The sequence below is a fragment of the Fringilla coelebs genome (genome assembly GCF_963513975.1).
Source record: "Fringilla coelebs genome assembly, chromosome: 8".
Classification (NCBI taxonomy): Eukaryota; Metazoa; Chordata; class Aves; order Passeriformes; family Fringillidae; genus Fringilla; species Fringilla coelebs.
The window spans coordinates 19,869,800-19,882,072 of record NC_140066.1 but is presented as its reverse complement, the minus strand read 5'-3'; the positions used below and the strand labels follow the sequence as shown (position 1 = coordinate 19,882,072).

Below are 12,273 nucleotides of genomic sequence, written 5' to 3'. Positions count from 1 at the left end.
GGGGGTGACACGGGTGAGGCCATGGCAGCAGGAACCTCGCTGTGCTGGCACTACCCCGGCTGGACCCCGCCTGTCCCTGGCTGCCACGATGCGGGGGACCAGGGAGTGCAGGCAGCCCCTGAAGAGGGGGTGGCACAGCTGTCACCCCGAAAGTATGGAAGGCAAAAAGGACCTCCTTGGGCCCTTGGGCTGCTGGAGCATCTGCTCCAGGGGAGCAGGTCTGTCCTGTCCTCAGTCCTGCTGAGGGCTCAAAAGAGGCCGGCAGAGCTGAGAGGGGCAATGATGATGGGGGCATCAGGTGGGGTGAGGATGGGTGTTGTGTCTGATGTGGTCTCCTCAGCCTCACTCTCCACATCCTCCACGTCCTCGCTGACAGAGGGGATGATCTGCACCACCTTCTCCTGAAAGTGCACTTGCTTGCGAGGCACTGGCACGGCTGCTGGCTGGACAGGAGTCTCTGGGGCTGAGCTGTGGTCCCTGCTGCCCTTCAGGATGCTCTTCATATGGCCCAGAAGCGAGCGGTGCTGCTCCCTCTGGTCCCCGTGGAAGGTGTAGGTCTGCTCAGTGTCACCAATGATGGTTGGGGCTGCCTCCGTGCCTGAAGGGTCCACGTACTGACCCGCCTGGGGATGCGTGTCTTTGTGCCCTGGGCTCTTCCTCCTCTTGCTCAGCAGGAAGTAAGCCAGGGCAGTGAGCACCAGCATGGATCCTGGGGACAAGACTCTGTTGACTGTGGGCTCTGGCAAGTGGGAAGCCTTGCCAAGCAGTGCTTGGTCTGGCTAGCCTAGTGCCACCAGCCCAGCTCCCTGCACATCCCCACCCCAACCCTCGACAGACCACGCTCCTCTTCCACCTGCATTACTCCCCACCCAAACTTCTCACCAGGGATGGTGACATGCCAGACGAGGACAGGATGCAGGAAGCAAGCCACTGAGAGCAGCGTGTACCCCAGGAATTTCTGGAAGCTCCCTGGGCATCTAGCTCGCTTCCAGAAGGCCTGTGCCAGGAATTCAGGCTTGTGACTGGGGAGAGAAAGAGAGGTCCTTGTGGCATGAGGCGCCCACCATATGCCAAGAAGATGTGGTCCTAACCATGACCTAACCATGATCTAAATGTGCAGATCCTCACTCTGCTTTGTCAGAAGATGGGTGTGCTTTTCAGGGAAGATAAACAAAGCCTGAACATCTCCTGTAGGGAGAAGAGCATTTGCCAGAGGCCAGCATCTCAGTGCCTCACTAATTAAATGCCTGCTAATAGGAGCAAGGTGTTGCCTCTAAGCTGTGAGGACTTTTGAGTTTCTGCTAGAAGACAGCAGCAGTGCTCAGCCTCTGAAAAGGACATAAGAATTGTCAAGATTTTAACTTCTGTGCTGTCTCTGGAGGGAGCTGAAGCTCACCCTGGGGATCTGGGTCTTCCTCCAGCCCTGGTACCTTGTGCCTACACACTGTGTTACGCAGATGCTGAAGACCAGGGTTTGTTGTGCTGATGCTCAGGAAGTGAGGGCACAAGCCTGGGTTAAAACACAGGTTTAAATGGAATGGCAGTGCACGGGGACCCATTCACCTCCCCCCTGTCTGAGGGCACTTGCCTTGGCACTGGGGGCAGGACCTTTGGTCTGGCACTTGCAGCTCCCCCAGATCTGGTGTTGCCTGTAAGGGGCAAGGTGCCTTTGGGAGGTCCCACCGTGGCTGGAGAGCAGTGGGCAGGGTCTACTCACGTGAAGCACATCTCCAGGAACAAACTGATAAAGAAGAAGCCTTCACAGATAGTAACTGCAACCCCTGAAAAACTGAAAGGTGGAGCTGTCAGGGGAGCAGGGCTGTGTTTGAGTGTGTTCTGCAGGTGGGCAGAAAGGCCACAGGGGGCTAGAATTTACTACCCAGTTCTGGACACAGTCTGTATGCTGGGGTCTGAACACCCTCTGCTCATCTGGTTTGTGGAAAACTCACAGCCCTTCTGCCCCTGGGGAATCAGCTTGCAGCCAGTGTTGCTTCTGGCCTGCCTGAGTCTGCAGTAGCATTTCTTTTCCTAACAGAAATAGCTTATTTTTCTGAAAGCTCATATGGAGATCTGAAATACCCAAAGCCTTGGACGCTCTCTCCTGCTGCTGTTGCAGTCTAGTCTGGTGCTGCCTATGGTGGAGATGTTCACCTTGTCACCCCTGCCAGCTCTGATTTCAAGGGCAAAAATACTCACAGCAGATAGAAAGCCAGGCTTTTAAACTGTCCTCGCTGCAGAGTTTCTACGCCCACACCAATCAGCACTAGAAAGAGAAGGCAGGAAAGATGCTGATGCAGGGTTCATTCCCAGTTCCCTTGGGTTAGTTCCCAGCTCCCAGGATAAATGTTCCCATTTCCCCAGGGGCTAGCAAGTCACCTTCTTCCATGCAGGGCAGCATGTTAGGACTGTCAGCACGGTGATTCATGCTGACACACCCACCCAGAAGAGTCAGAGCACACACAGCCCTGAAACCCATCCCAGCTGCACCCCTATGATGGCAGCCTTGCCACTGGGGGAAGGTGCTCTGGGAATACCAGCTGGCCTTGCCCAGCTGGGGGAGGTGAGCAGCAGTGTCCTGTGACCGTTCCACTCTGCCATACCTACACATCTCAGCTGCCACAAGCCCACTGCCCCATCCTCCTCTGCCCAGGTCCCCCCAGGGCCTGCCAGCCCCACTCCCCTGCTGTCCCTGCTTGCCCAGCCTGCTGCACCCAACACGTGGCTGCAGAGCAGGGGAACTGTGCCAGCTGCCTTCACCAAGGGCTGTAGCCATAGCATCAGGATCCTTTGCTAGCCAAACACAAAAACATAGAATGGGAGCAGGCAGATTAAAACCAGGGAATGAACGTTCTCTCAGTGCCTCAGCCAGTACAGAACACCAGGGAGTCAGTTTTAGGGGGATTAAGAGTATTAGCAAGGCTGAAATCTTTGATGGATTGGCCAATAGCTTCAGGGGATGGAAAATTTTCTTCAACATCCTTCAGTTCCCTTTAAGATTTTTTCTAAAATGGAGCAGAAATGCAAGGCCTCACACCAGCTGCAGCAAGTTGGTCGGTGCATGCCAATTCACAGGGCACAAGTGTCAGCAGTGTGGAGCTGAATGAAGCCCAGCTTCCATAGCCAATCTCCTGTCTGCACCTGATGCCTCCACCCTGCAGTGAGTACTCTCCACCCATCCACTGGTTCACCACAGCTCCTGTTCCATGCACACTGGCCAAGGTTTGAGGTGCAGGCTGGATCCCTTTCTCTGAGCTGTGGTTTGCCCCATCTGGAGAAGAGTACCGGGCTCCCAAACAAGGACACAGATCAGTGTCCATCAAGACTGCAGTGTAGGCAAATGCCAAGGGTCAGCTTTCCCACCTGGGCTGAAAGAAATCCCTCTGTGTTTTCCCTGTGTCTCCTGCAGCTGCTGGCCCCTGTCAGCCAAGGGAACTTATGGGGCCACCCTTCTACATTGCCTTTCCAGCCCTGAGCAGAGCACAGGGAAATCAGCCTCATCAGAGGGCTGTGAAGCTGCCAGAGCTGTGTAATCCTACATGCAGAGTACTGTCTTTTACTATCTTGTGACTGAGGACCATTCTTTATAATCTTTCCTACAAATGTGGACTTCATTCATTCCCACTCATTCATCCATTCATTCATTCAATCCCTGTGGATGAATGCAGAATTCTACAGCTTGGCTGCTAGCTCAAGCCTCTGCTCTGGATGGGGAGATTTCCTCCTTTTGCACAGCTTCTGCTTTATCCACAAAGCTGTTTGGATGAAGAATCTGCAAGAAAAAAAGAGCTGTTTCGAGGTGTTTGTTTGGACTAGTCACTGCTTTGATTTGGATCTTGTCCAAACCATGTGGCTAAAGGCACATGATTAGGAATTAAATGGTTGAAAGCATGAGAATTAAGAAATAAGTAGGAAGTCTTTCCTAGATGCAAAAATCACAAGGCCTAGAATCACTGACCTAGAGATGCTGCAAACGCTGCAGCAAATCACAGGGCTGTTTGACAACTCTTTGCTAACTTGCCATGAGACCAGTTAGCCATTTTCTGATACAAAGGAAGCCCTGTAGCCTCACCATTGCAGAGAGCCATTACACTCCAAGATCCTGGGGGAAGGGGAGGTTTATATTATGTGGGTAACTTGTATTTACTAGCAGCATAAAGAGCTGGGCAGGCCTTCTCAAAATCAATTAGTGAGGCTGATGCACTCTCCATTTCATAGGGTTTTTTTTTTCAAACAAAACCCATGGGAGTTTCTTCTGCATGGTTTCCATTTCATTCAAAAGCCTCACACACCTCATCAGGCACTAAACACTGCATCAAGCTGATTTCTTACTCCATTGAAATACACAGAGGAATAAAACACAGGCACATCTCAGTCTTCACAGGCCTTTTGGGAAAGTCAGGTGATACTGGGAATGCACCAGACCCATGGAAAAGCACAGTGAGTTGCAGGGCTGCTCTCTACGCTCTGAAATCTTTGATGCAATGCTTATTTAAAGAAAAATTAAAGAAAGATGTGCAGATGCTGCAAAATGATGAAAAGGAAACATGCAGGAGAGAAAGATGATATTCCACTAACACATTTCTACATTGTAACCTACTGTCAATTTTGCTGGTTTAGCATTAGTTTTCTCATGGCAACAAGTTCACATTTTCTCCCAGGAAGGTCTCTATGAATTTCCTTGGAGTTTTAAGTGAGAATATGACCTGTGTGGGGATCATGGGGACCCAGATGGGTGGGAATGAAGAAATTAAGTGATCTGAATTTTCTGATTAAAGCTTAGTCCCATCTCCCAGTGTTGCATTATCACCACAACATGCACTTATCTACTGGGAGTTTGTATAAACTCAGAGACTTAGATCTCTCTGCCTGTTATCAGTATCAGCCCTTTAAAGCACATTCCAGAGCCTCCATCACCCCAGCTGTGTCCTTGGGAACCTGTGCACACTTCAGCTGACCTGTGTGCTTTCTACTTTGTCCCTGGTTTGAGCAAAGTGCCTCTTCATGACTGTCTGCAGCTCATAAAGGAAATACAAAGGTAGGAGGGCCTGCTGTGACTTACTCTGCAGTGACTCTGAAGTTCCTGGGGTTCTGAAACAGGAACCACAGACACCACTTCAAGTCACCTCTCACCAGGAACCTCTGGTTCACCCCTCCAGCCTTCAGATAAATCAGACCCTTTGATCTCTGCTTTCCTGATGGGGAAACTGAGGCAGAGAGTGCTGCCTGTCCTGTCCCATAAGAGCTAGTCAGCAGCAGTGCTGGAGTCAACCCCTGAGCCCTCTGCTTTAGCTGATTCCCCAGTTCCCATCTGGAGATGCTTCCTGTGAAATGGTGTTCCATCCTCCTGAGTGAGACACTGGGGCTGGCACCTGACTCAAAACTCCTGCATTTCATCTGAAACCAAATCATTCAGGTTGTGCAAGCACTTGGGTGTGTCACCAAACCCAGAACACCCTGGTCCAAAGCAGCCCCTGGCAGAGGGTGAGAGGATGCAACTCCCCAGGTTGGGTGAATTTATGGTGTTTGTACTGCAGCTATAACCTGAACTGCTGTGAGCTGCTCCCTGACAGGCTGCTAAAGAGGCAGAGCAGTGCTTTTATAGTAACTATGCCATGATGGCTGGGACAGACCCTCTCCATCCTGCCTGGCACAGGACATCTCACTGTGCACACTACAAGGAGCTCCTCCTTCACCTTCACATCTCACAGTGTAGCCCGGCAGTTTTGCACAGCCATGAGTATTTTGCTTTTCAGTCTCACTCACATCTTGCCTATGCCTATGTCTGTTTTAGAAAAAGACAGTTCAGTTTTCTTCCTTTTTTTTTTTTTTTTCTTCTGGCATGCTTTATCTTGCCCTCTGAATGTTGGCCCTTCCTTTCTGATGTCTCACTGTGCCTCCCACAGCATTTGGAAAGAACCTAGGCAGGCAACCACCACTGTCCCACCCGGGGTCCCAAAGCAAAAATGAGCAATTTTTCTTGTCCCCCCTCACAGGATGGGCCCTGGCTGCAGCTGGCCAGACGCAGGGAGGCAGCCTGGAGGTCCCAGCTCCCACTCAGCGCCTTTTAGTGCCAAAGACAGAGAGAATCTGCTCTTACCTGCTGCGGTGGAGATGCCCAGCAATCGGCAGGTGTACTCCAGGGCACTCCAAAGCGCCTTGTGCCGCATGGCGAAGGATGAAGGCTGCGGCACAGCCAGGCAGGAACTCCTGGGCTTCAGAGCCCCCACCACAGGCGTCGCCCAGCAGCTCCCAGGAGCAGGCAGAGCCTCTCGTTCCCTGGACTGAGTGACCTTCCTGAAGGAAAGGGCAGTGCGTGCGGGACCGGCCACCTCCACCGGGCCTCCCAGGGGAGGGTGGTCGGAGACGGAGCTGCCAGCCCGGGGACGCGGTCAGCGCTGCTCGCCGCCGCGCCCGTGGGGGCTCTGGAGACCCGGCCCTTTCTGCCCGCTCCCTCCCGGCCGGTGATTAATGATTGGCGAGGCAGGGTGCGGCTTTGGGAGCATGGGTGCACGGCCTTCCCTGCTCCTGAGGTGGACGCTCTGGAAGCCCAAGCTGATTAAATGAATGTGAAGTCATTAGTGCTGTGCAGCTCCCGGCAGGTTAACCATTTGTGAGAATGACGATGTTTGCTCCTGGCAGGAGAGCAGCACGCTCCTGGCAAGGGACGAGGGGCAGCCCAGGCCCCCTGCCTCCTGCCCCCGAGCCCCCGGCCACGGCTGCTGCTCGCCATCCAGCTTCCATCTAGTACGGCTTGGGAAGTGTCTGAGCTGATGTGCAACCACAGGGACAAGATCAAACATATTCAGACGGGTCCCACAGACTTGGGACAGCCACAGCAAGGAGATTTTCTTTCTTTAGGAACACCGGTGAAATGTGGTTTTGTTCTGTAGCTGCCAGAGCCATTTGAACAGCACCGGGGTCTCACAAGTGTCATTCCGTATGGAATGAGCTGCACAGGTACTCTGACCCCTTTGCCTTGGATTTTTGAGACAGCCTGGGAGTCCTTGGCTTGTTGCTGCAGGACACGCTGGCTCAGGAGAGGGGCAGCCCAGTGTATGTCTGAAGGACAAGACAAGAAAGCAGTGTCTGTTCTGAAGCCCAGCCCCACACTCCCTTGTGCTTGAACAGGGCACATCTCGCTGGAGGTCACCACCGATCCCCACTCAGGGAAGAGGTGGTGTGGGCAGCAGCAGTCCCAGCAGGAGGGTCATCTGGGCACAGCACAGTCCCAGTGGGCAGCACGGACCTGTGGTGCCAGCAGGGCAGTGGGTTCACAGGTCAGTGGGTTCACCTTGTGCTGGACAGTCACTGCAGCCCCTGCCCCCGGCAGCACTGGCTGGGAAGCTGCTGTGGGCAAGGGACTGGGTGAATCATGCTCAACTCACACACAGCCCTGCAGGGAGGGAGCAACCAGCTGAACCCGTCCCCCCGCAATCCCTTCTCACCTGCCTGACTCCACAAAGCTGAGCCTGGCCAGTATGTGTTGTACTGACTTATCCTGGGGATAGAGATGACCTGTGCTGAAGTGACAGCTTCTCATCCATGGGTTCTTGGTCTGTATTTCAAACGGGTATTTTCCCATGGCAGTCAAAAGCCTGAGCTTATGAAAGGGGTTCATGATTCCTGTAAATAACTGCTGATACTGGTTTTTCGAATGTTCACAAAGTTGTGAGTGGCAGAGGTTTTGCAGCAGGCAATCCTGGCAAGGTTTGGGCAGACTGCACGTTTTCATGTGAAAAATAGAAAGGAGAAGGGTTTCCAGAGCATCCTGGGGGATGATGCTGAATGGTGCAAACCCAACTCATGCCTTTGCTTTGTGGCAGGGTCACACTTCAGGTGTTCCCATTTCCTCTTGTCCTCCTGCACCACCTCGGGTGTCACCTGTTTTTCCACACCTGGTGACTCAGTGGTGGGCCCTCCTTTCCAGGAGGGTGGAAATCAGAGGCAGCCAACAGGGCAGGTCTCACGAAGGTTGAGGAAAATCCCAGCAGGGATACCTGCTGCCCTGCCTGCTATGGCTGGGCATTGCCTGGGTGATCCCCCTGCCTGCTAATGGCGCTTTGCTGCAGGCTCCAGGAGCACCCTCTGCCTCCAGTAATCACCAAAACAGCTTAAAGGCCCTGGCATTTACAGAATACAGATTCACAGGATATTCTGAGTTGGAAGGGATCCACAAGGGTCACTGAGCCCAACTCTTAAGTAAATGGCCCAAATGTGGATTGAGCCCACAATCTTAGTGTTACTAGCACCATGCTCTAAGCAATTGAGCAAATCTCAGGGATTCCCAGGCCGTACAGGTTGTGCAGGTTCTTTCAGGTTGTGCAAACAGTCTGGATGCTATTTTCCTTGCTGTCACGTTCTTTTTTTAACATTGATGTCTCTTTACATCAATGGTGTCTCTTTACAAATGTGAAAAGTAGAAAAGTACTTTAAAAGAAAGTAGAGGAAAGGAAGACATAAGAGTCCTTCAGAATCAGTCAGAGGCATGAGTTAGGCTTGAAGAGATGCAGAAAACTGTGCAGCCCTGAGCTATGACCCACCGTGAGCTATGAGCACCCAGCACTGCTCAAGGCAGCAAGCTGCTGCCTCCTCCCAAGGTGGGGGTCCTCTTAGCCAACATGGGCAGTGCAGCATGCTGGACTCTTACTCTGGCATTCTTATTAAACTTGTGAGCTCTCACCCAGAAAGTACATGACTTTGTCTAAGTGCCCTTGACAGCAATGTTTCCTTTCTGGAAAGCAACATGCCTCAGGGTTTAAAATAAATGTAAATGTGTGGGTGCCAGTGGTGGTGGTCATGGAGGAACAGAATCTATTTGGAAAAGGCAGATTAATACATTAACAATTAAAACTTCCATCTCCTCCCCACGTTCCTTTGGCTACTGCCCAGCCTCCCTCCTCTGAGTGGGCCCATATTGGCCTTCCTGAGGGTCCTTGTCCCCCCTGTGGGGACACCCTTAGCCTGGGGCAGCATTAAGGCCTTACTCTCTCTTCCTGGGTTTTCCTGAGAGAAGCACTAGGTGTTTCTCTCACTCCACTGCCCGGCAGGGTAGCATGGAAGGAGCTGATATCCTCAGATTTCATTTGTATCAACACCAATTTAGCAGCTCCTTCCCTCCATTTAGGATTTTTTTGGCTAGTGCTCCCACAAAGCAACCTCTCATGAACTTGATTTTTCTTGGTGCCCCTTCTCCTCCTGCCTCTGTTCAAGTGGGGAGATGATACTCTTAATGAAGGTGTGGTTTAGTGAGGTTTTTAGAAATCAGTTTATGCAGTCAGAAGAGGACTGTTGACTTCTGAGCTTAGAGGGTTTAATAGCCTGTAACCAACATTGCAAAACCTATGCACCAGCACAGGCTGTTCTGGGACAGTAACAGCAGTGGTCCCCACAGCACATTAAACCACTTCTCTTGCACAGGGATTTACAATTTGCACTTTGGCTGCCAGCCAGGATTCACATTTACAGTCTGCTTCCCATGATGTATGGGCTGATTTGAGAGGATTTTATCTCAGGGTTATGGCTTCATGGTCATGTTAGTGTCTGTCTTCATGTCTCCCTCCTCATACTCTGCTCAGGTTGGTTTTGTGTGGCATGACCACTGTGGCCATTATTCTGTGACCAAGGCAGCGTGGTGTGGATTGGCTGCCCCAGTAAGGATATAGGGGAGCAGCACACTCACCTCATGTTTGTCTCTGCAAAATGGTGATGTTGCAGGAGAGATGCAGATGGTGGAGATCCTATCCTGGGGCACAGAGTGCCACAAACCATGCTGTGGAAGAAACCTACAGGAACATGCTTCACTTAGCTTGCCCAAAGTACAAAAAGTTCTCAAACTGCCTTGGACAATGTGCTGGAAATTGGTTTCTGAAATTTCACCTTCTCTTCTCTCCTCAGCCCTCAGCTATGGTGGTCCTCATGGTGGTCCATGTCAGATAGCCCTGCTCAGCAGCCTTGGTCCCTCTCTGAGCAGCAGCAGCTGAGGTGCTCCCACCAGAGTGTCCAGCTAAGAGAGACTGACACCAGTGCTCTCCCTGGCCCACCAGAGGACAGGGAGCCAGCAAGCAGCTGCCCAGAGCCTTTGCAGCAGTGCCAGGTGCTGCCTCCCTGCGCTCTCCTCCACCAGGTCACCTGCCATGGAGGGGAAATGGACTGTCACATCGACAGGCTGATGGCAGATGGACCAAGTCGATTGGAAGCACCAATGAACTGCAGCTGTGGGTTCACTGGCTATGAATATCTCCTTGCAGTCAGCAAGAGTTTCACTCTGCCTCGTATCCCCAGAGGTCCACTGCTTTCCAAACCAGTCTGAATGTACTGACAGCATCCTGAGGTGGGCTTGGCAGACCTCCCCCCGCTCCTGAGCCAGGGAAAAACACGGCAGAGGGCTGCCTGGAGCCACAGAACCAGCGGAGCTCAAGAGAAGGTCTCACAAGCGCTGCCCCTTCCTTTGCTGTCCCAGGGAAGGATGCCTCTGCAGTCTCCGGAGCCGGGCCGCGGTGCGAGCCGTGCTGGGGATGCCCGGCAGGGGACAGCAGGACCCCGCCGCCGCACAGACCGGCTGCTCCCCGCGCAGGGCAGGCTGCAGCCAGCCCCCGGCAAGGTGGGCATGAAAGGGCATCGTTAAGTTTTACTGTTTGAACAAGAAAAGCGTGATAGCCGCAATATGGATCTGAAGGGGACAGGGGAGAGCCCAGAGCTGCAGTGAACACAAATCAACAACCGGCCTGTTTTGCTTTATGCTCTGCGATCAAAGGAATCAAGATGCTGCCGAACACTCGTCTGCTCCTCCGGGAATTTCCCAGCACAGCAGAAATGCCAAGGCTCAGCAGTCCTGCCCCGACTGCCCCGCATCAGCCCAGCCAGCCCCAGGAGGCTCTGGTGGGCAACCGCAGGGCTGCAGGCTGACCCAGCAGAGAGGGTGAGCTGCAGGGGCTGGTGAGGAGCCTCTGTACCCACAGCCCCTCCTGGGGACCCTCTCCCTGCCGACACAACTGGAGAGACGCTGCATTTATCCTGCGGGCTGAGCTTTCATCCAGACATCCGGTGTTAATGAAACTCGGGACACACGGTGGTGTGGGAGGGGGGGGGTGATACCGGGGAAGGGGGCTGAGGTTGGTACCTCCGTGGCAAAGGCAATCTTAAGCAGAAAATGGATGTAGAAACCCATCTGATGCACTTGTGGGGATCTCACAGACCTCTACAGCACCTCTGTCACTCTGACTTGCTGGTGATTTCTGCTTTTCCTGTGAAGCCTGCAAGCCTTCTCACCCCAGCCCCTGGCTCAGGAAAGCGACCTCCCAGCATGTCAGCATGAACTGCCCTTTTCTTACTTGGTCACCTATTTGACACCAACTTTAGAGGCTTTCCTAAACAAGGACTGATACCAGCTCCCTGTGGCAGCATGTGTGAGGGGCTCCTGGCTGGCCATCATCCAGGAGTGGGGCACAGCTCTGTACAGCTGGGATCAATCCCCATCCCAGGGCTGCTCTGCTCTCCAAGGGGGTGGGCTGAGCAGTGTGTGCTTGTGTCATTTTGCAGTACTTGGCAGACAGATGTGTGATCAGGATGTATGCATACATAGGCAAGTGTATGTATATATGTGTTGAAAACCCATGTGTTCTTCTTAAACTAAGCTGTAATAACAAGAACTATCAAAATTACATTTATTTGTTATGCATTTGATCTCCAGTTCCACAGCAGGGCTCCCAGAGATTGATGTCCAGCTCCCAGAACCATGTGATTATGCAAGACTCTCCATGAAAACACATTTCTAGCCTAGCAAACTGCAGAGAAAAACTGCAGAAATAGATTCAAAATCCAGAGGAAAGAAAGCTCCCAAGTTTAATCTTTGTTTCCTATTACTAATAGTATTATTTCTAATTGTATGATTGAAATGCATGATCTTTGGGGAATTACTAAAGCTAAACAAGAACTATCACAGAGAACTAGGGAGAGGGGACATCAGGAGCTGAAGGTAAGGTCAAGGCAGTCATTCCAAATCTGAGCCCCAAGGCAAGAAATACCTTCGATCTCAGCACTTCTCAGCTGCCTGTGAAGTTTCTGTGCTGACAGCAGTGTGACTGGCTAGGACAACTGAGGCAGGAGTGGGGCTGGGAGCTGCAAAATACCATGAAGGCAGCAGAGGCCTGACAGGGATAGGGGTGCTCCCCCAGATTAGCAAGGGACAGGGGGTGCCAGCCAGAGAGATGTATGAGCCTTCTGTCCAGGGAGCTGCCGGGGGCTCCTCAGGGATGTGCCTGGTGCACAGAGGGG

The 12,273-nt window shown here is 52.5% G+C and overlaps 1 protein-coding gene across 1 annotated transcript; it reads right to left on the bottom strand.

Annotated features, from left to right (window-relative positions):
* Window positions 1–248: 248 nt before the first annotated feature.
* TMEM72 (transmembrane protein 72) lies at window positions 249–6,306 on the bottom strand (the record flags this gene model as incomplete). Its single annotated transcript, XM_084210014.1, has 5 exons — window positions 6,098–6,306; window positions 2,197–2,263; window positions 1,718–1,789; window positions 883–1,022; window positions 249–709 (listed from the first exon to the last, which is right to left on the bottom strand). The coding sequence occupies exons 1-5, from the start codon at window positions 6,165–6,167 to the stop codon at window positions 249–251; spliced, it is 810 nt and encodes a 269-aa protein (XP_084066140.1). The 5' UTR covers window positions 6,168–6,306.
* Between the last annotated feature and the right edge of the window lie 5,967 nt (window positions 6,307–12,273).